Raw genomic sequence first — 24,372 nt, forward strand, 5'->3', positions numbered from 1 at the left:
GCAGGGTGCATGGATGAGTTCTTCCTGCACGAGGGGAGGTGTGTGGAGGATTGCCCCTCTCGCTTCTACGCCGAAGACAAGCAGTGCTTCCCCTGCCACGGAGACTGCAAGGATTGCGATGGGCCCGACTCAGACGACTGTAATGAGTGTGCCGTCAGCTTCTTTGTCCTGTACAACGGGAGGTGTTTTGAAGAATGCCCCGAGGGGACTTACTATGAAGAAGCGACTGAAGATTGCCAAGGTTGGCAGCTTTGTTTTCTCCAGAAGAGTACTGAGATGCAAGTAGAACCGGTTGGATATTATTCCTAAAAGGTCTGTGGGTTGCCAATGTAGCTGTGAGTGTCCTGAAAACAGAGGAGATCTCAAAGGCATGATCACACATACTTTAGAACAGGAAAAATTAGAAAAAGCTGAGAGGGAGTTAGCAAAGCTAGAGTTGTTCAAAATTACATGTGGCCACTCTGGAAAAGAGCTGAGTATTGCTAGTGATAGTGTGTTGAAAACCGCTGCTCAGCAAAAGCAGTGCCAGTGCAAAAGGCAACTGATGGAGTAGGCTGCATAACATTGAAAATATTAACCTGTTTCATTATGCAAAAGCAGAGCTATTGCTCATTTCACTCAACCTGTCATCCTAAGTTCATGGTGGCTCCTTGTGAAATTAAAGCTGTTAAAAAAAAAAAAAAAAAAAAAAAAGCAATAATTTGAAATGAAAAAAGAAATGGTGACATGCCTGCTGTTTGTCCTTTCCAGCATGCAATACGACATGCCAGACTTGTTCTTCTTCCACTGCCTGCCTTACTTGCAGAAATGGCCTGACGCTGAACCACAATGGGCAATGTTTGGCGTCCAGATACTGCTCTCACACTGAGTACTATGATGAGCAAACTCAAACCTGCAAGCCTTGTCATAAGAAATGCTTTCGCTGCTCAGGACCCACTGAACACCAGTGTCTTAGCTGTGCGAATAATCAACATCTTCTCAGTGAGTATCTTGATCTTGATTTTATTTTACATTGAAGAGCAGGAGCGCATGAAATAGAAGTTTCTGTCCTATTCATGAAACATCTATGACCACTTCAACCTAAATATTGCAAGGCTGACCTGACAAGTAAGTAGGTGCAGAGATAATTACTTCTTCAGGGCTACTTGGGATATTTTTTGAGGAGGCCAAAAGCAGACCTTCTAAGTAGCAATGAAGTCTATGGCTAAACAAAACTTGTATTTGTTTCATTTACTCCCTATTTATTGGCACTGTTGTTTCCTACAAGTAACTTGAAAAAGACAAAAGGGATGTCCTTAGCTCATGGCTGGTAAGCACACAGAGTTCACATTTGCATGTTGGCTCATTTAATCCCTGCAGAGATTTGATGAACAAAGACATACTTAAGCAGAGAAGTTAAAAAATTGTTTCCAGATCATTAGGTCAGTCCCTAGTGGATGGTTGAGATGCAAAACTACTTTTTTGTTCTTTCTTTGGAGCAAAAGACCCTATTGTCTCAGAAACAAGTTGGTAAAGACTATAAAATCCCAGGACTTAAACTTTCCTTCTTTGCATGTTTAAAAAAAGCAAACAAAAATTAAAAAATTAATTTAGAGAAAAACTGGTTTAAATGATCTGTAATTCAGGAAAAATGTAAAATAAATTTGAATTAAAAAACTGACTCTGAGCTGTCTGCATCTAATTCTGATGCAGATTTTGAAATCTTAAATTTTTCAGAGCTCGTCTCAGACTTGACATTATTACTAGCACACCCAGCTTACCATTACCATTGGTGAAGTAGAAGGAAGTACATATAAATAAACAGTCTGGAGTGGAGGGAAAAAGTGCAAAAAAATTAGAAATAAGGAAAAGTACCTTCCTTTGCCCATTTGTAATCTGAGCAGCAAAACAATAAGGACAAGCTAGATAATGAGTGCAAGCTATTAAGAGTAATCACTACTCTCTTAGCTCCATGGGCTTGCAGTTAGTTGATTTAGTCCTAGCTTTTCATTCCAGATTTCTATTCTGCTAATGAACCTCTGAAATCTCAGGCGAACAATGTAATGTACCTAGTGCATTTAGCAGCATTAGAGGTGTGTATTCCCATAACACAAAGCAGCAGCCACACACAGGGACAAAGACCAATGAACAAACATCATTAAATCTCAAACTTCTTTCCATAGGATTTACCAAATACACAGAATGCAATGAGCCTGAAAGAGTGCACTTAGAATCAGAACATGGTAATGCAGATAGAGAGATAAAGTTTCCTGATTATTATTTCTTTCTTTGTGTGTTCTGAAAGAAATCACAGCTGCTGTTCAGTATTACTTATTATGCATTGCATTTATATTTTCTGAAGATTAAAATGATCTTTCTGAAAAGCCTGCTAACGTACAAAAGACTCAGAATTGAAGACTAATGAAGTGACAAGACTTGGAAGAAACAAAAAATAACTAGCATGTCCTGACATTTCCCTTACTGACTTTGTTACAATCTCTAACGGCATCCCCTGTCAGAGTTTGCTCCAGCAGAGGTGTATGAGATTTTTATAGCAGCAAATACTGAATACGATCTGTTATTCTGCATTGTTCTCCATGCAGATACCTCCTGCGTTGAAACGTGCCCACATGGATATTATGCTGACAGCAATGAGGGACAATGTTGCCCATGCCACATCACCTGTGACACTTGCTTTGGAAAACACAGCTCACAGTGCCTCTCCTGCAAACCGAGCTGGTACAGGAAAGGAAAAGGATGTGTAAACCAGTGTCCAGCTGGGTAAGGTCCAAGGTCTTTAACTAAGAGCTACATCACAGAGAGAGCTTTGAGAAATCCCGTCATTTCGCCTTCAGTCCTATCTTAGCATGAAAATTTCTCATGTCCTCCTAGTACACAGAGGTGGTGTAAAACCTCCCTCTCCAGTGCAGAACTGGAGAGACGGAGCTGGTGCCCAAGCTGGAACCAGCTGGATGTGATGTGGCCATTCTTAAAAGCTCCAAGGATGCTTTAAGATTGCATTTATACAGAACAGCGTGAAACAGAGTAAATAAACTAAGTCATCCCTCAATTAGTCAGCTTGAGCACAGGAAGCAGTATAACTTACTTCAAGCACCATTGAAGGCTTTGCCCAGCCTGAAGTTTAGATGTGGTTACTTTTGTTTCGCATTGAGTGAATGTTTATAATGGATCGTAATAAAACCGACCATTAAAACATCATTTAACTGAGGACTCATAATTTTAGGCAGCAACTTCATTAATATGAGTCTGCAACAGCTATACATCAATACAACCACTCTACAGCTATTCCTCTTTTTCCCTGACTGCACAATTTAGATGAACAAACTGTTTCCTTCTTGGTGTCCTTTGGCTGGGTCTGTTTGTGGGCTGTAAGGAAACATGCGATTACTGAATTCCCATCTGGCAGCTGGGCATCAGAAGCAGTGAGGAATTACATGCTTTCCCAACAGCTCACAGGATGCTTGTGGTAGCGCCAAAACCAGAGTTTAGGATTTCTGAGTCATGTCTGTTTATTTGCTTACTTCGTACCTGAATTCACCCTCTATTTCAGAAAGTCTTGCTTTATAGCTGAACTCCAACAGGCAAACGCAGTCTAAGCAATGCACGCTACTTCCACTGAGGTGCAAAAGGTATATGGATGTAACCACAGCAAGAGCTCAGGAGGAAGGATGTTTTGGCCTTTCCTGTCATTTTCAGGCATTTGCAAAGCCAACGCTATCATCTGATCTGTTTCAGATACTTTGCACAAAACTCCACGGGGTCATGTGAGAGATGCCACAAGAGCTGTAAGGAGTGCATGGGACCTCAGCCTACAGACTGCCTTTTCTGCGATACGTATTTTTACCTGTTGCGTTCGAAGAATGAATGTGTTAGCTCTTGCCCTGAATATTACTACGAAAACAAGGACAACAACATGTGCGATAGATGCCACCCTTCCTGCCGAACGTGCGAAGGTAAAAGCATACGCTCTGCTTCGACAAAAAAAGACTATCAAAACACAAGCTATATCCTTTTTTGTTTGTTTTATCTCTGCTCCAGTATTTGGAAACACTTCACGAGTAAGTGTAGTAGTAGCATATATGGTCCTGCTAAACTACCTTCGATCTAAGGAGTCTCCCAGGCCCTGGTTTACTCGCTCAGCTGGCTGATCTGGGCGGCCACCTTATTTATACAGTATAGAATCACCAAAACTAAACAAAAAATCAATTCCTACTGCGCTGCCTCCAACCACAGGGTGCAGAAGCACCTGCAGAAGAGGAGGGCTGGGAGCAATCACCCATACAAAGCCATCGAAGGTAAACAGGTTGACCACGTAATTAAGTTCATTTAATTCAGCTAGGCTTCTCAGAGAGATGCTCATCAACTTTAAAACCAGGGCTCTGATGCTAACAGGGCTGGGCTCTGTTTATCTCACAGACACTGAATAATATCTCACTCCTTGAGCTATCATATTACATGTGGCACTCTGTGCAAGCCAAGGAACCTAATGGAGCCGCACATCTTTACAGTCCCTAAAGGACAGAGTAGAAAATCAACAGCCACCAACACCAAAAATAACAAAAAGGCCACAGAGCATCTCTAGGGTGAAAAAGTGTGGTGTCTGCTGCTTTGAATATAGTTAAGTATTTTTCTAAGTTAACTTTGAGAGACCATCTGTTTTGTTCTGTGACACATTTATGTGTTCCATCTCTTTTTTCCCTAAATTATACTGCATCCAACTCTGAGTTGGGCCGCGCTATTCCCCTTGGACCCATACAATGTCCTATTCTATCTGAATGGCATCAGATGATAGCTAGCTGGTCCTGCTCTGCAACTCAGACTACACTATATTAAAACCTAAAAATACTCTTTCAGACAGTGGATATATTGGATAGTGCAGATGGCTGATTGCAAACATAACAGTATTTAAAATTGTGGAAATAATTCCCAGAATGAAGCCACCTTCAAGAACCGTGAAAACTTAACTATACAAGGACATCATAATAAATGACAGCAATATTTTGGCTTGGATTTGGAACAAAAAGAGATTGCAATTTTAATTTACAGACTGCTTCCTATGATTGATTTTTATTTTATTTGGGATTAATACTACGGGACAGATTTTCTATCTTAATTACAGGGACAGTACGATGAAATATGAGCCAGTCTTTCTAAACAGCAAACCAGTAGCTGCTCTGAAATCAATCTGCATTGCTGATGTAGGAGCCAAGAAGCGGTGCAGTGTCTTGTGTTTCATGTGACCGGGGAGGCAAACCCTGCATTGCTCAGAAAAACCACACAATGAATTCGCTGGATCATAAAGCATTGCTACCTTCACCTGTTTAACTACCGCTAACATTAACACCTTCTTTTCAGAGAGTGGCAGAAGATGCCAAGTGGCAGGAAATTGGACACATGCATTTTAACATGAAGGACAAAACGTTCACGTCAATGTTCTGCAGAAGAACCACACACAGCCTGTCTTCAAAAATGCTCTCACACACACAAAGCACATACAATGCTCTGTTTGCACCTAGTGAAACACAATTTTTTCTTATGCAACTATGCAAGAATTTATATTTTTACTAAAAACATAAATGTATATTAATTCATTGCGGTTGGAAAAGGGGTTAGCTAACAGGCCTCATACCTATTGACTTTGCATATGAGAGAATTTGGCCAAGCTTTTACACGATTTTAATTTAGTTCACTGATTTAATTGATTCTCCTGAATGCCTCTGAAAGTCCCCATGCAGATACAGCACAAATGGCCAAGCCAGGTGGTAAACCAGTTGCAACACTAAGAAAAAGAAAAGATAGAAGTCCAACACACTCCTTGTAGTTCATAAGCAGCTTTTCATGAATTTCAAACACATAAGAAATACACTTTGTGGGCACATAAAATTTCAAGACGAGGCCCAAGCTCTTTTTATTACTGACCTCCTCATGCTAGACAGTTCATTGCTGAGTCTCAATGATGACAAATGTCCATTTTCTTTGGTGGAAGTGATCAGTGTATTTCTAGATGGAAGTCAGAGGACATTTTTTCCTGTTCTAATACAGTTTTGTTTGCCTTTCTAGGGGATGGAGCATTCAGCTGCACTTCTTGTGTATGGAGCTACACTTTATTAAGTGGGATGTGCAACTCAGACTGTCTTGTAGGTGAATACAGAGTCCAGGAGTCACCAGCACAAGAGGTACCTATCTGTAGGCATTTTCTCCTGTGATTTATATCCTGAAATTTAACTTCTGAACACAAGAGGAAGAACACAGAATGCTCCTCTCTGAGTTTTCAAGTCTGTTTATCTTTCAACATTCCTACTGTTGTTATTCTCTTGGTAGAAAAAGCATCATTTCTCTTTCTGGGGCTGTCTGCTGTAGGAGGATTTCTCTACCAGTACATATAAAGACACAATGATGCCAAGGGCCATACCAAACCCACGTGAATAAATTCAGCTATATCAGTAACAGAGTATTTTTTCTTGTGCTATAACCGAGATTTCCCCAGGGATTTCTGCTGCTTTGTTTGTAAGAAATCACATCACATTTCTGACCAAGAATTCTACTGGCAAAAATCTCTAGTGAAGAGACAGCCTGAAGTTAACAGAGCTACATGTCTCTAAAGCAGGACCACAATCAGGTTTGGGTCTGTGCCACAAGTCTGAGCACCCCAGCTTCCAGATTTCCAACTGCCTTCCAGAGCTGTTTGCTCAAGAATATAGTGCCAAGGCAAGCCAGTTGGCCTGAGATGCTGGATGCCCTGGAATCTCCAGCCTGGAGGATCTCCATAGCAGGGCTGCTCCACAACTGTGAACCTGAGAAGGCAGCCTAAGAGCTGGGTACCATGATGGTCCACTGTTCTTTGCAAAAGCTTTGAGAAACTGGACCTCCCAGTATGGTCTCCCCATCTCTTCCATGCTCTCAGATTCAGGGCAAGAAGCCCACCAGCTCTGAGAGACCTATCCAGTTTGACATAAGGTTACTGCACTGGATCTGGGGTCCTGGTCTCACAGCAAAAGAATAAGGAACTTTTGCCCAGTAGGCCACCTATGAACTGCAGACACTGGAAGCCCTGAATTACCTGACCTCAGAGCAGTCTACAAGGTATGTGTGACAGCAATGAGCTCCAGTAGTCTTTGTACATAGATGCTCCCAGAAATCTACCTGGAATTTGAGAAGAGTACCTGAATCTAAGTGGTTTGTGAAAATAGAATGTGAAATAGAATGAACACCATCTAATAAAAGTCTGTTTTGCTAGAAATTTTCCAGCTTTATTCTTTATTTCTCCTCTTTTCCAAGTTGGAAATTGAATTCATTCTCTCATCTTTTTTTTTTCCCCCTCTTGCTTATCCCACCTCAGTTGCTTCTTTAAGGCTACTTTACTGTCACTACCATCATTAGTGCCAAAGAGCCATAGACTAGCCAACAGGGTTCTAGCAAAATAAAAAACACAGCTTCTGGCCAAAGAGCTGACAGTGTGAATGAATTTTAGCTAGCTATCTAGCTAGGTCAGATTGCAAACTAAGCTTCTCCTACACTGCTTTTTCACTCTCCTTACCAGCAGATCATTGAGAACCTAGGCAGTATGAACCAAATTTTAGTTTTCCCACTCCGCGATGTATTTTGCCATAGACATCCATGGTGTCTGGACATGGAGACCCGGAGAGTGGCAGGGCAAAACAGTGAGGTCCAAAGGAACAGAAATGAGAGGTGCATTGCTTGTGTTCTGTGTCTCAAGGACGACCAGCTCAAATGTGAGAAATGTGACAGCACGTGCACTGAATGTAAGGGACCTGGGCCTCTCAACTGCACCATGTGTCCAGCCAGCATGCAGCTCTACCTCGAAGAAGGTCGCTGCCTTCCCTGCTGCGGTGACTCTGACCTGGCAGATGGCCCAGAGTGCTGTGACTGCAGTGAAACACAAGGTAGGACCATGCTGATAAGTGGTACCGGTATTGAAGGGCCTTATGACTCACTGGGCTGACATGTAAAAAGGAAAAGCAGAAAATAACAAAAATGTGCTGCTGATCTGCATGCATACAGTGTTTCTCTACTGCCCCATCACCAGAGGAGGAAGGGCTTTATACAAAAAACAGCAATTGCAACAGATATTGCCTCCTTCTCTTGGTCACGACGCTTGTTTTAAATGGCTGTGCATTTCATAACCCAGTTGACTGGGAAATGCTTGTTTCAATGGATAGCAATCTGAATCGCACACTTTAAGCTCATCATGTCAAAACCACGCCATTGACTTTGAAGTAGCTACAGCACATTACACAAGGGAAGATTTGCAGAGAGAAGAAATGTTTTTATTTTACCAAACTGGTATGATTGGGAAAAACAGACAAGCTCAAGGCACACACAACCTGTTTTCCAATCTTTCTAGAAGCTAGAGAGTTAAAAATACAAATATTTCCAGGGATGCTATGTTTCTTGCCTAAACTTAACAAGTAGGTTGTGTTTGTGTGCTTGTTATCTTTTCTGCTTCTTGCTGCTTATTCCCAATCTGATGAAGAAACTTAGCTATTCCAACAACCCTCCTTGCTTATACCCTTACACCATCACAGCCACAAGAACACAACTGTTGTACTGGAAGAATAACGTATTTAGTCCAAAAAATTTAAAGATGTAAACAGGCCTAAATGTTCTGCTGGGTCATTTAAAACAAAAACCCTCACCTGACCTCATATAATTTTTTTTTTTCTGTTGTCAGATGACTGTGTCTTACGGATCACTCTACCACCTGAGCACAAAAGCAAAACTGTTTTCTTTGTTATTACCTGCATTTTCCTTCTTCTTATCATTGGAGCTATTATATTTATCTGGAGAAAATCACGAGCCAAAACCCAGGCTGTCAATAAAAGGGGATATGAGAAGCTAACAAATCACTCCAAAGCCTTTGCTTCCTACATGAGCAACTCCCATGAGAGTACAAGCTATCGGGAAGATCAAGTGATTGAGTACAGAGATAGAGATAATGAAGACGAAGATGACGATGATGATATTGTATATATGGGCCAGGACGGGACAATCTATCGTAAATTTAGATATGGACTTTTGGAGGAGGATGAGGAAGATGAGCTTGAATATGATGATGAAAGTTACTCATTTAGATAACTCTACTAATCTATGGATTTTCTGCTCTGTTGCCTTACTTATTAAATTACATCAATTTAGTTAAGTATGTTTAGTTATTTCTTAACATGCTGAGCTCAAGATTTTAGCTAATGCATATTGTGAGAGCAGAATGGTTTCTAAAAACATCTCTTTCATCTTAAAACTTTATATAAATCCTTGCTAGGCTTTTAAGTAGCACTCCAGATGTAGGCTGGTTAAGAGATCACATTTCTGAGCATTTGTGTGGAGACTAAATCCTTTCCCAATGTTTGTGTGTGCATTATAACTATTACAAACACTGCTTCAAACGGCATACACACACATTTAATGAGAACCTTGCCAATCACTACTAAAAATGTGCAGATATAAACCAGATGGGTGTATTTGCCTGCACAGTGAATGTCACTGGCATAGGGTGCCACTTTACTGTTTGCTACTTTGTGATTATAGTTGTACAGCAATTCACACAACACAATAGGTAATTTTGCTGATTTTACCTAGACTTTCTTTCTTGAAATGACCTGGCACATATGTGCCCCTCAAAGCTGACACATTTCACCTCATAAACTTGGAGCATATTTCGCAGTGAAATTATGTATTTATGACATGATGTTGAAGATCTGTGATTGTGAATCTGTTCCAGATAAAACTCAACTGTATTCATAGTTTGTATGAAAAAATATGCAGTATTTTATACATCATCAACCTCTGATGAATCTTATTTCTAGTGGTTATAAAGCTTAAATAACCTGTCATTACACACATTTTTTCCTGTTTACTGCAGAGGAAAATGTGGTCTATATGTATGCTTAGAAAAAGAAAAGATGACTCCTTTTGTCTTTGTAACTACCTTCTCAGGATTCAGGGAACTGACACAGAGCATTACTCAAGCAACTTTTGCATTTCTGTTGTAAATGTCTCAGGATGTTCAGACTATGGCTAAGGGAATAGTTAGCACTTATTTGGTAAAGTAACCTAAAGGAACACAACAGTGAGATTTTTTTTTTTTTTTATCATTACAGAAATGTAATTTATTATACTACAGATAAGGATGCTCTTTATGGCCCCTTGCTGTGAAAGAATAAATTCTTTGCACAAAACCATTTTGAAAGTGCTGTTATTTGTCAACAGTATTGCCAGGTGGGTAAAAGAGTGGCCTTATCCTTGAAGTCTGGCTTTGGTCTCCTGCTCTCTCAGAGCTCCTGTAGCTTTCCAGGAAGAATTATTTCTAGAAATCTAAATCAATTAGATTTAGCTTTTACAGAGGAATTCCACATAAGAATACCTATTTTATATGGCTCAAGGCCCAGGTAGAATGTTTTCTCCTAAAGATGTCAGGACCATTCTGCAGGTAAGTATAAGGGAGTTCTACAGAAAGGTCTATTGCTTCTACTTTAATCTTTTAATCATTGTGCCTTCAGGAAAAGAGAGGAATTCAAGATCACATGACAGATGACAAAAGACAAAACGAGGACCTATATTTATCAAAAAAGGTATAATAACCAGTCACTTTGGAAAGACACATCTGTCACTTCAATCCAAGTTCTTATCTTGGGAAGCTCTCCAGACAAAGCAAAGGAATGAAAAGATTGCTGTTGTTCTTAGTGGCTTATATAACCTGGCTGTAAGCATGTGCTTTGACATAGAGTATCTGAAATCACCCCAATCAAATTTCAAAGGCTTAATCAAAGCTACACTTCAGCAGTTTGAAATCACTTCAAGAGAGGGATATAACGAGCATTGTCACAGGCTCTCAGACTATCATTATTTTATGAAAAGTTTGGTGTATTTAGGTACCCTGAAAAAAGACTATTTTTGAAATGTGATTTCTTAAGAGAATTTTGTCCAAATTTGTGCAAGTCAGACTGGGATAAAGCTACATTTCTGAGCATGCACCTAAGAAATGAACTTCAAGCTCTTCTCAAACACCAGTTCTCTTCAGAGGTTCTTCATCTTGGTTCAGGCATACCACTTCAACCACATTTTGAGTTTATCAGCTACATATTCTTCTTTATTTTTGAGGCTTTCTACTCTCCAGTTTGACACTTTCTTTGCAGCATTCAGAGCCTTTTATGTGTAGTCAGGGACCCCAGATGTCACAAAGCAGGACATATTTCTTGTAGTGCTAAAGCTGCACAGGCAAACCTAAAACAACATTCATAGGATAGAATCAGCACTGTTAATCTTCTCTCCTCCCAGAAAAGCAGTGCTGGGGGTGGGGGGAGGAATTCAACTGACTGCTCAGATGAGAAGCCAGTTTCTAAGAGGCACCAGGAGAACTGCACAATTTTATGCTGCGTGGGTAGGGTGAAAAGGTCCATGTTTTACAAGATGGCAGATAATTGGCTTGAAGGTGAACTGGTCTTTTTAGGAGAGCAATAAATAACTGATGAATGACATTAGCAGGACCCTGATATGAGGAAGAGAATTGTAATAAGATAATGTTTGGTTTTTGTTTTTTAAAGCAGCAGTTTCAAAACAGTGGTCAAGGAAGCCCAAACTAATGACCCACAGAACCACATTGCTTTTAGTGTTTTCAGTTAAAACGCCCTGCTGAGAGTGCACAGGCAGATCAAGAAAAATTACATACTTTATAACAGGTCATTGGTCTAAGAGCTATTGGCTGAGGGAGAAACATTCATGAGTCAGTCACACCTCTGCAGAAACTTCATGCAAAACAGAGCACAACCAAGGAAGTCGATAATAAACGTACATAGAACACAGCACAGAAAGGATCTGAAATACTGCTTTTCTGTTTTACTTTATAGATTTCTAGTGGCTAAACCTATTGCACTCTGTCCTGAAAAAAAACTAGATATATTCAAAGCAACAAATCCATAGTTTCCACAAAGCTAATTCTTCTTCCTTCCATTTTTCTGGCTTCTCCTCCACCCACCATAGCAAGAAAGACGTCCTAAAGGAAATACACACATTTAAAAAACAAAGTGGCTGTGGGATCTCTTTCATCCACCTATTCTCTAGTTCATTTTCTTTTAAATCAGGCTCAAATTCCTGTTATATTTTGTAAGTTTTTCACCTTCTTGCTGGTCAAACTTTTCTTCATCACCAGGCCTTGCTCTGTTTTCTCTTCTCTTCACCCTGCATTTCTTTCTTTGCCATTCTCATTCCCTGGGGAGTTCCCCAAGTCCTTCATTCTTCTCCAACTGTTTCCGTCTTTGTCCTACGCAATTATCTCTCATTAATCTTTCATTAACAATACTCTTTCAAAAAGAGCTTGTAAAAATCAAATCCTACACATTCTTCCTGCCTACTTACTTCTCATGTAATCCAGTAATTAGATTTCAAAGGGAAGCGTAGGTTACTGGTGTTCTGCAGTGGTGTTGCTCTCCCAGTGGAGTTTAAGTGAATAGGGGAAAGTTTTCACTTCCATGACTCCACTCTGAGGTTTTGCCACAAAGGCAGTGACAGAAGGTACATCCTAGGAGTTACACTTCAAGTGCCTCGAGGCCCAAGTCTCCTTCCTCTACATGCTATTCCCTGATCAGCCTGCCTTTTCAGTTTACCAGGCACTTGCATCTCAGTGTTGTACAACAGATACATCATTTCTGGCTGAGATTCCAGACTTTCAGGAATTTCCAAACAAAGAGAGGAATGAAAATATGAAAGGCTCAACTACGTACTTTATTGTAGAAGAATTTCCATTCCAAATGGAAATTTTCAGGCATTTGGTTTTCTCATGAAGAATAATGGGTGTTTCAAGAGAAAAACATTTATTTGCACTAAGAATGTTTTGTTGACAATCAAATTTTCCAATGAAAAAGCTACCTGTCGAAAAACCCTGATTAGCCTTAATGAGTCACTACTTTCCCAAGGTTACGTATATCCTTTGAATCCAAGGGGGAGCAGAAAGATATCTTTCTTTCAGCCGAATAGACCAATGTTAACTACAGATTTTTCACCTTCTCTACAACCTCATATGCACGTGTGTGGTTTCAAGCCTGAGTTTTGGAGTAACCAGATGTGCAGCCTCATGAGGAACAGACAGATGTTCTCACTAAGGGTTCAGAAGGATTAATAGATATTTTAAAGTTTCTTTCTACTCTGATTTTTTTCATAATTAGTATGTATATATGGCAATACCAAAGATGCCTAGGACTAGACATCAAGGTTTAAAAACTCATGTCCAGTCCCAAATCAATTTAATACAAAATATTTTAATAGTGATGTTACCTTTTCAAGAATGTACAAGTAAATACATAATCTATCACATTTACAATCAAGCAGCAGACGACAAAAGATACTGGCTGGGTAACAAACACCTGCAATGAACTAGCCAAATGTAGAGATACTAAAATCCAAAATTAATACTAGACATCATACGCACATGTAATTTCTGCTCTCCTTCCAACATACATATTATATGTTCCCACTTTTATCGATTGTTTCCTACTGCTTAGAAATATTAAGGGAGTTGCTTAACACATGTCTGCAGGCTGATTTAAACAAAATCTCTGTGATTTTATTGTGAGCATGACAAAAAAAAAATTTCCCATGGAAAAGAAATAATGTTATAATGTTGACGGTAATTATGTTTTCTTTTTCCTATTGTCTCTTTTCAGAAGGTTTAAGCAGGAAGAAAAGCTCTTCAGATCTTAACCAAGGAAAAAGATGCACTAATTTTTTCTTTGCATGATTTTGCAGGTTTATATTACACATTTAATTGCACAGTAAAAAAGGAAGTATTCTTTCTTGTTCCTCATTTATATTAGTTATTCAGCATCTAGATAAGTACATTTTCTTTTTCAGTAAGAGTTCAGGTTCTACACTTATCTGACATTTGTTATTTTAATAGTTCTTGCTGAGTTTTTTTTCCCTCACATTACTCCATCCTTTCTCATTGCATACATCATCCAAAACCCTCATCCAATTATTCTGCTGTATGCTTTCTCCTCTTTCATGTCACTTAACATCATCTTCACTACCCAGTTTTCTTTCTTTGTTCCTTATGCCTAAATATACCTAATTTCCTCACTTAGGTGTCTCATCTTTAGAAAACAAAAAAGCCACATAAAAATCTTATCATTACATTGAATCCTGCCTTTTACTTCCACTGACAAATCTTAATATTGTGGGAAAAACAAACTAAATGCAAAACTAAGAACAAAACAATACCAAAAAACAAAAAAAAGCGAGCACTTGGCTATCCTTAGCCATCAACATGAAATGAAAATTAATTCCCAAACAATAAAAATCATTACCTTAAGTTATATAATTAATTATATAGTAACTGACATTGGTAGCCATGTTATAAAGCTTCAGGCTACTTAAAAAACAAAACAGGCCATAAATCCATCCAACTGCTCCCCTGGAGCAATTGCTAATACAAATTTTCTAACCATCGCAAGTATGGCAACCATAGCAAGTATTGCGTTCTATTCATTAGGGTTTTCTTAAGTTCTTTCAGAAAAATACAAACAAATTAGGAAAAAAAATATAGCCCTATAATAGAGCACACTTATTACAAAATAAATTTGAAGACAATTTGATATTTTTCATCTCATTTCAATCCCAGAAAAAAAAAACTAGTAGAAAATCTGGATGCTTGGAAATTATAGTGCTGAGTATTAAAGAAAATCCTAAACAACGTAGGAGCTTGAGGAGTTTTAACTTTTAAATCCATGCCTCCAGTCTGGATGCTGTGGTGTTAGAACCACAATCTCTGACAGATACCAAACTACACCCAATAGACCAGTGCACCTAACACAGAAAGCAACCCCTACAACGTGACCACAATACCACAATATAATACATTCTTTCCTGATGTAACTTCAGTGGTATTAAGTAGAAAGCTGCATATAAACAGTTGCCAAGTGTGAAAGTATGAGAGGAGCTTCTCCCCTCCTCTCCCCCCACCCCCCACCCCCCACCCCGCAAAGAGCCCCAAGCCAGATAGATTAGTTTGCTGTAAGATACAGGTTTGATTCCCCTTCAGCAGCAGCAGATGAACCTTCGCCATGACCTAAATTAACGTTTTAACAATTGAACCAGCACATAAGGAAAGCAGGCAGCTTCTTCCATCTGACTTTTCAAAGAAGCAAGCAGTTTTAAAAGGTTTTGAAAGAAAGTGTAAAGATGAATCTATTTGCAGCTTTCAGGCTATGAATTCTAAGGATGGAGCTCTCTGAAATCCTGAGTAAAGCACAAAAAGTCCCCAGGGTGCACCCCAGGTTTACAGGTGTATTTTTACTAGTTTTAACAAACTCCAAGTACTTTTTTTAAAATCCTTCTAATTTCTTTGGCAATCACACTCACCAAGCTTTGCATAGGACTGACAATTAACTCTGCTAGGCATGGCAAAGGAAAGCACCTTAGGAGCCTAGGCATTATCATAAACCTCATTAAACACAATTATTGAACAGCAACACTGGCAATAAGCTTCTCCGTTACAAAACAAAGTGGTGATTCTCACAAAATAGAAAAGAAACTATTTCCAAGAATTGCTAAGACAAAGAAGTCTAAGGCAGAATAAAAAATTAAAAGGGCATCTCATACTCTTCATACTGCTCTAGAAACAGCATTCTAGGAAAGAGATGCTGTGTGTCAAAACATGAAAAACAGTAGAAATTCTTCTAGAGAAAACTTTCAAAATTCACCTATTGCAGCTTTGCAATTATTATATTTAACCACAGTTATCGGATACATGTTTTTATCTATTTAAAAGAAAGAACTTTCATCTCCTTTGTCTCAGGACAAACTCTCAACACAAACATGTCAGATGAGATTGCAAAATATCAGTAAACTACACTTCACAACTTCCACTCTTCAGCAGACACATTACGAGTGCCATTTTCCTGAATTTTTATGCATTTGGAAAGCTATGTTCAACAGCCTCCACATTCACAAAATTTATGAGTTATTAAAAAATAAATGAAGATCTATTCACATTAAGTAATGATTTTAATAAAATAACTATTCTAATTTTTATAAGAATAGATTAAGTTTACAAGAAGAAAAACAGGACATTTTTATGCAGGCTTCAAGTTTTAGTGTTTCTTTTAGTTTTAGAGAAAGTTATATACAGAGGGAACCTGCCCCAAAGTAAGAATACCAGCTGAATAAAGGTTCCATGTCTGTTCCTAGTAAGGCTCCCAATTCAGAAAGTAACTAGCCATACAAGAAGCCACTGTGAATAACTATTCCAGACTATTTTTCTGTGCAGATTAGGCCTTAGGTTTTTCTATACATGAAGGCATGCTGCATTTTAACATCTGCTAAGCATATGTTCTTTAGGCTGTCAGGACCTCAGGTAGTTTAGTGCCACGGTTATTCAAGTAAAACTGTTTTTGACTATATGCATTTTGAAAAACAAATTATTATACTGACATTCTCAAGATGTCCAACAAACTTCATTTCAGAATAGTAAACGAGGTAGGCAATTTAAATTGAGAAAAAAAGTCCACATTTTATTGTTAAAAAAATTTGAAACTATGGAAATACTTATATTTCTCAGGGTTCAGCATTTCAGTAGTCCTCTAATTTAGATGAAGCAAGATACGAAACCCCTTTATGCTTCACTTGCTGTTTGTAGTGCTTTGCATGTAAAGAGGTGCAAATATCTATGGTTACCATCTCTGACTCAAATATTGTGGCACTAAGTTTATAAGCATGAAGAACAGAATTCTTCCTTCCTGAAGCTGAAAGAAATTTGAATAATGAAAGAAATCCACAGTGCATCTTTCAGAATATGCTAAGGAATATGCAAACATGATTTGTATCACATACAATCAGAAAACTTATGACGAGTAGAATTATAACTTTCTTAGTTACATTTCATTTATTAATGGTACAGTGCAGCAACATTAATTGAAATAAATAGTTATCTGTACATAATACAAAAATATAAACCTTCATAAAGTTCATACTGCACTAGGAATTATGTACTGAATATAAATAATTGATATACAATATTTTATCTTAAATAACATGCATGGATAAGTACACTCAGCGAAATGAATGTACTTACATTTTCTCTAACTTGAAGACAGACAAACAAAGAGCAGTTTATTAGTTCACTGTAGCCATACTTCACACTTCAGGTGAGAGTTGTGAGCAAACTAACAGTTTTTCAAGTTTTCCCTTTGTCACCATTCTCTATCCTTGGCACAGTGGCTCAATAGCCAAATCAATTTTGGATAGTAGCATTCATTAGCAGTTACAGAAAAGCACCACTCAGACAACCAGCTTAAGGCATCATGGTTTCCACAGCAGACACATGAAATCACTGCCCAAAAACAATTTTAAAGAAGGCTATAAGAGTTTAGCTATAATACTATGATAAACAAAGATTTATTCTTTAAATAGGTTCTTGATAACATATTTTGCCAACTATTGCTTCTATTACTAGTCCCTCCAAAAAGTAAAATGTAAATAAGATTTTGACACTGTTACAAACTCAAAAATACCTCAGCTCTTTGTACTGGGGAGAAGAAAAGTCCCTTCATCCCTCCATTTTAAAGTGAAAAAAATCTGTCACTCTTGCAAGATAATCATTGTACAGATTTTTAGAATACAGTTTCCAACATATTATACAGTAAAAGCCCATTAAATCGCTTTTTTTTTTTTTTAAGATAGCATTTTTAACAGCAGATAATTTTCTTCCTAATATTCTCCTACTAGGAAGGCAAAAGTGTGCTGAAAACATCCAGGCAACAGCTAGGACAGAACTGTCAGCGACTTCGGAGAGTTATATCTATAAGCCTCAGCTACAGAGGTCAAAATGCTGTTTACTCTAACCAGTGCTTATGTAGAAATCACATCCCAACCCTCTCAAGATCTGCATTCCTGCTATTGTTGCCATCAATAGAACAGCTGAGCAATTCGTTTGAAAGATCTCAAGTTTCTGCTGAAGTCCTACATAGCCAATCAAGACCTTTTCCCTAATAAAGCCCCTTGATACTAGCGGGAGAGTTAAAGCAATAGGAAGCAGAACTAGAAGCTTGGCATCCTGACGGCACCTGCCACAGGTAAGAACTGGAAGCCTACCTTCACAACTCTCTTAAACCTTGGGAAAAAAAAATACAGATCAGAATGGGATGGAAGGAAATTCATAAAATTGCACTACAGATTGTGCATTCCCAAATTACACGCAACAGTTCTCAGTACAACTGCAGTTCAGACATATCCACAGAATTGTTTCAGTTTCAGAAAGAGATGCTTCAGCCACATCACAAGCCAGTATCAAGGGAATGTGAAGACAAAGTCACTGCAGCTTACCTAGTTTCCCCCCATCGAGCAGGGGGTAGAAAAAAATTGAGGAGGACCAGGAAGGGGGAAAGAAGTAGATTCAGAATCATACATTATATATACATTTCAGAGATATTTTCCTAATTACTATCAACTTTGACAACACACCCTCCATTTATCTGTGCATACTTTCCAGAATCAGAAAGACTGCAGTTACTTGTAATAAATATTCAGTATCTACTACAGTGTTGATATACTATTCCAAGAATTCCCAAAGGCTTTCACTTGTATACTAACCTAATTGGCCAGCCTAAACCTTGGATCTTACCTGCACTTGGTGCAGAGGGTTGAGGGGATTCTTTTGTGCCTTATATTCCAACTTCAACCTTGAAGTCAGTCATTTCATGGCCAGTATGGGGAACAACCCATAGGTTATCCTCGTCTCTCTGAGGCAAGGATATAGACAACTTTGCCTTTGGTGACCTTTTCTGCCTTAGGGCCTAAAGAGCAGAAGTCTTGTTGTACTGGTTCTGCATCACTTTAGCCTGAACCTTTACAGTACACCAACTTTCACCCTGTCCTTCATTTCCTGAATTTTAGTGAAACACTTTCTCAGAAGTAAGCGATGCAGCTCATACATTGTCATACGCGCAATCAACTGGGCAGAAGTGTCTATCTGATTCCAGTAACTCAGTCAAGCTCTAATTCAAGTAAACTTACAATAAATAATTTCAATTAAAATGCCAGCTTCCACCACAACGGTTCTACAGTATATCAAAAATAAGAAATATAGTGAATTATTCTTGTTATTTTTACCTAACGATTGGCTTCCTGCACCACAGGTAAATTTTTGACTCAACATTAAAATTTTCTAAGCTACTAGCTATAATGCAGATGCAAGAATGGTGCAAAACTGAGAAAAGAGTTTAGAATAACATTTTATATGTCAATAACAGACATTCTTCGCTTAAGTATTTGACTTTCCACATCGTGGGAGCGGAAGAGGTCACAATTAACTTTGGTCATGTTCTGCATGTGCTAAGATTGCTAAGCAATTGATAACTTTAGAACTCACAATTACAAGGACCTAAAACAGCCTTCTACTCCTTTTGCATGACAGGTTTAATGATCAGTTAACACAAACAAACTTAGATCATCTTGTATGGTTTTACAGTGTTCGGTTCCAATCTCAATCACCTAAACAGATACGTGACAATTAAGTACCTACAAAAGCAGTGCAAAGAAGAGAGCTCCATGAGAAAAAAAATTGATGAGGAAGAGCTTTGCTTAGTGGTTGTTTACTATTTTGCCTTCTGGCAGATGAAAGAAGTTGTCTTCTTTGAGTTTAAGATGCTCCGGTAAGTCTAGTTGTCTTTTTGCTTCTTCAATGTCTTCCTGAATTGCTGAAATGAGTGCCTCTATAAAAGAGAATTAAGAATAGGGATATTTAAAAGCTGAATTCTGAGCACACACAGCAAGGGAAAATAAAGTGTACCACAGAACACTAGAAAACAATCATAAAATCATAATAAAAATTACTACATAGTTCAAAAGGCAAAATTCTCTACAAAATAAGTGAGGGTCAGCATTACTACATTCATAATTACATTTTTCACCAAAAGAGTGTCACGTTTGATTAACATGAACAACAATTTTCCAAGTCTTAGCATACTATTTCTATTGACATCTTATACCTTAAGAAGTACACTTTCTAAAGTACAATTTGAAAAAAGAAATCTACAGTAAGTTCTGAAACAAAGACGTTAAAATGCTTTGTTTTTAAACATCAGTTACACTTTTTACAGCTGTAAGGACTATCCTTTCCTTGTTCCAAACATTTTAACAACAACAACAAAAAAAAAAAAATCAATAGAAATTCACAAACTGTTTCAAGTATAAGAGCTGCATTTAAAAAAACAAACACAGACTGATGCTTTTACAACATGCTCATGTTTTTAAAAATACTCTTCAGAGGCAACAATACAATTTTTAGACTGAAATAAGTAAATACTGTTACACCAAAGTAATTTTTAGGCTGGAATAAGTAAGTATCAAAGATGTGGGTGGGTGGATGTGTTTTTTAATTGAACCAGTTTATACATTAGTAGATTTAACTTACTAAAATGTTTTAATGCCATTTCAATGGTTAAGAGATAAAACAGCTGATTATGAAGAGAGACAGTGATGACGCAGTACTTCCAACACATAAGAAAAAGACAAATAAGAGACTGGTTTAAGGGACATCTGCAATACTGACCTAGAGAATCAAAGTTTTTTTCTGGTCGAATATATCCTGTAATGACTATACTAAGAATTTCTCCATAAAAGTCTTCTTTGAAAGTGTGGATTATGTGCGTTTCCTAAAGGAAGAGAAATAAAGTTGTATTTATTATGAGGAATTTTGAGTTTATTTCCCTTGTTGCAAGGGCGCTCAGCTAGTATCCCTAATTCAGATTCTCCCCAATGCGGACCAAGAAAAATGAGACACTTAGTTTAACATGTATTATGCAAGATTAATAGGCTAGATCTTTTGCTTATGTTAAGAGAGAAAAATGCTTATGTTAGCAGAGAGAATTGTACTTTGCATGCAATATGAGTAAAATTATTCACTTAAGAGTGTTCCAATACTCAAAATTAAAAAAAAATAAAAAATAAAAAGATTCTCAAGAAGAAACACTTCACCGCCACTTATCTCAGAGGTATGATTTCCAGGGCAGCAAATTACAAGCAAAACATAGATTTATTCAACCATTAAGTTGATGAGTCCAAATAACTGTAATGATTTTCATTGAAATAGCTGGTTTAAGGAGCGCTTTTATACCTAGAACATGTTGGAATGGAATGAGAAAATTCTAAAAGGAGTGAAGGCAGCTATCTTAGAGACAGAGATTCATGCCCAAATAAAAGGGTTTCCAAGTATCAACAATTAAAACACAGTTCTGCAAGACTCAGGAAAAGCACCAGAACCTGATAGCAAGAAATACACAGCTGTCACAGCTCAGGATTTTAACTCCTCTGTCCTGTTATCATTTACTTTTGGATACTGGTTCTGTATATCAAGCCACAGCATCACATATATGCATTCCATCATTTCAGAGAAGAATTAATGAAAAAGCATTACAAATTAAGATGCCCCAATACCTCTTATTTTAAATGTAGATAACAGATTGTAGAGTATGAAAAACTAGTGTGTTCCAGTTCATTCTAGGGCTCTCATAACCAATAAATTCAATATAACCATATAAACATAAGTATAATAGATATCAGAACCATAAGCAACCATTTCAGAAATAAAATTAAGTTTTTATTTGAGGAGTATTTATTTAATGATCAAAGAAGAAGAAAATACATTTTATTCACCTATGGCTGCATGTTCTCTGCCTACTGAGACTCTTTTCTTTTCAGAATACAAACATATGAGATGGATACCAAACAATTTCTAACAGCAAATAGGATTTCTAGATCTTCTTTATGGATCAGATTCTGCTCACCTTACTCAAGTGTTTAGCTCATTTAGTATAATCAAAGTACCACACAAAGCAAAATTCTTACCACTGATTTCTTAATATTCTTATAGAAAGGATTCCATCCTATGCTCAAAACCATTTTATGCACATCTCCGTTTCCAACACAGGCCCATCCATAGTATATACCAGTAGAGATATCAGATGGAAAGCTTTCGACTACTTGCTCAGAAAAGTTAGCTGCAAAAATTTTAGAAAGTGTACATTTGTAAGTCAAAGGCATCACGGCGTTTTCAAACACTTAAAAGCCAAGATCTGCCTATATGCTATTTACATACAGAACATTGATGATGATCATAATGATACAATGTGCCATTTGGTAAACTGTAAACTACCAAACAGCATCACAGAACATAATCCCTATGGTAATACCAGAGCTACCATCTCTCCTACCTCTACTATCTGATGGTCATATTCATTCTATTCTACAGTTAAAATTAATAAACTGAGATAAAATATCCAGTCTGAACGCATTTCACTATTGGGATGTCTTCTACACCTCTAATATGGTCGAAGAAGGGAGAATCAAGTTTCTTCTGCACTACAGAGTATCATCTTAAAATTTCCTAAGTGTTAGTAAAATAATTATTTACTAAGCTATGCAAAAATAAAGTTATGACTGAGGCCACCGGTCATGAATGGTCATACACATTGCCTTTCAGAGTATCTATATTTGGGGATTTCTGTGTTTTTAAGAATATTATGCATCTAAGGTAAAGTAAATTCTTTTCTGACTAAGGGAAATGAACCAAAGCCTCTCCCAAAACAACTATCCTACTTTAGCTTCTTACACACATAGATCTATTCATGCAAGGTTTCTAGCTGATTTGACAGAATTTATAGTTTAGTTAATTTTTATCATAGATCACAAGCAGTAACAACTTCTCTCCCACACTTCCTGATATCAATAAGACATTTATACATAATCAAGAAAAAAATACTGAATTTGTATTAACAGATGCTGTTACATATCCGGTACCTTAATACTTGTCTTAGGAGGTTTTCTTTTCTACTAGGAGATACAACATGCCTGCTAGCTGCAATGGCACTTTAAAAGAAGCTGAAGTTCATCTGAATTACACTTCTACCTGTATTTAGACAAGTGACACAGACAAGGGCAATGGGAAAGTACACTTTTTTTTAGGTCAGCTCCAGCTGCTCTGCTTTTTAGCCTCTGTATTATTCCCCTTGCAACTCCTGTACAGATATTCCTAATGCCTTTCTTGTCCTAAGCGAAAGCACGACAAGTTTACGAGAATGGGTATTTCCGAGCTTCCACATTACAACACAGGGCGGGTGATCACTTCTCAGCATCCCACATATCATCATGATCATCATCAGACGACTTAACTAACAAAAAGAGAGAAGGAAAACATTAAATAGAAGGGTGGAAAGTGACGCAAAGGAGGGGACAAAACTATAAGCATTAAAAAAAAGCTGGCAGTGAAGAAAAAAAAAACCCTAATCCTGAAAGAAAAGCTAAAACTATTTATAGAAAGCGCAAGCCATGCCATTAGCACAACTGTGCAAGGCTGCCAGCCGTCTCCAGAGTTTACGGGAAAGTTCACCCCACTCCACCGCGCAGACCTTTGCTCGCCACCAGCAGCCAAGCCCCCGCACTGGCCACCCAGCCCCAGAGCTCGGCGCGGCAGCGGCCGGCCCCCTGAGGAGGGCCTCCCTCGGGCGGCCTCGGCACAGCGGGCTCCCAAAGCCCAGCCCCGGCCCCGGGGGGGCCGCGCCCGCTGAAGCACGCCGAGCGCCTGCGGGCCGGGCCCCTCGCACCGAGGCCAGAGGCGCCGAGCCCGGCCCTCGGGAGCCGCCGCGCCGCTCACCGGTGGGGATGCCCAGCTCCTTGGACCCCCTGCCGAAGCCCTTCACCACCTCGCCGCGGCAGAAGTAGGGGAGGTGCCTCATGGCGGCAGGAGGGCGGCGGCGGCGGCGACCGTTGGGGCCGGGCCGGGCGCCGCGTGCAGCGGCCGCGCACGAGCTGCTCCTAGCCCGCGGCCGAGACAGGCGCAACCGCCCCGCAGCGCTGCTTCCCGGCCTCCGCGCAACGCTCGCTTCCGCCTCGCCCCGGGCACCACCAAGAGGTGGGGGGGGACAATACCCGGACTGCTCCGGCTTCCAGTTCGTAGAACTCTCGGGCAGGCAGCGACCTCCCCTCAAGAATGAGCTCGCCCGCGCCCTCGCTCAACCCCGCCTCCCTCCCAGGCGGCGGGGGGCTTGTGCGCACGCGCAGTCTCGCCCCGTAGCAACGGGGGAGCGGCGGCCATTGCCGAGGCGGTGCTCGGTCGGTGTCGGTGGTTCTCGGCCGCGCCGGCTCCTCGGAGAAAAAGGGCGCCCCCCGTCCCCCCGTCTGATGCCCGTGCTGTCAGGGGGCCGCTCCTTCCCCTGCGCCCCGCTCTGTTGCGGCCGCGAGCCGCGGCGCCTGGGCCCGACTGAGGCGGGCGGCCGTTGGCCCGGCGGGCGCCTTTGGCGGCGCCCCTCCCCCCTGGCAAAGGCTGCGGAAATTCCCTCTGTGCCCTGCTGAGATTCAGCGCCAAGAGAA

At 39.3% G+C, this 24,372-nt stretch overlaps 2 protein-coding genes across 2 annotated transcripts in view; one reads left to right on the top strand and one right to left on the bottom strand.

Moving 5' to 3' along the window:
• The window catches only part of LOC135325100 (proprotein convertase subtilisin/kexin type 5-like), a 249,339-nt gene extending 239,140 nt beyond the window's left edge, over window positions 1-10,199 (top strand). Inside the window, exons 31-37 of the mRNA XM_064502600.1 lie at window positions 5-241; window positions 751-981; window positions 2,583-2,760; window positions 3,736-3,953; window positions 6,061-6,176; window positions 7,718-7,904; window positions 8,693-10,199. Coding sequence (XP_064358670.1) covers window positions 5-241; window positions 751-981; window positions 2,583-2,760; window positions 3,736-3,953; window positions 6,061-6,176; window positions 7,718-7,904; window positions 8,693-9,096 — 1,571 coding nt within the window. The 3' untranslated portion in view covers window positions 9,097-10,199. The remainder of the gene's footprint in view (window positions 1-4; window positions 242-750; window positions 982-2,582; window positions 2,761-3,735; window positions 3,954-6,060; window positions 6,177-7,717; window positions 7,905-8,692) is intronic.
• A 9,205-nt stretch (window positions 10,200-19,404) lies between these two features.
• On the bottom strand, window positions 19,405-23,886 carry LOC135325097 (riboflavin kinase-like). The gene is made up of 4 exons (XM_064502588.1): window positions 23,657-23,886; window positions 21,853-22,004; window positions 20,558-20,660; window positions 19,405-19,718 (listed from the first exon to the last, which is right to left on the bottom strand). The coding sequence occupies exons 1-4, from the start codon at window positions 23,736-23,738 to the stop codon at window positions 19,588-19,590; spliced, it is 468 nt and encodes a 155-aa protein (XP_064358658.1). The 5' UTR covers window positions 23,739-23,886; the 3' UTR covers window positions 19,405-19,587.
• Between the last annotated feature and the right edge of the window lie 486 nt (window positions 23,887-24,372).

The sequence above is a fragment of the Dromaius novaehollandiae genome, chromosome Z (genome assembly GCF_036370855.1).
Source record: "Dromaius novaehollandiae isolate bDroNov1 chromosome Z, bDroNov1.hap1, whole genome shotgun sequence".
Lineage (NCBI taxonomy): Eukaryota > Metazoa > Chordata > Aves > Casuariiformes > Dromaiidae > Dromaius > Dromaius novaehollandiae.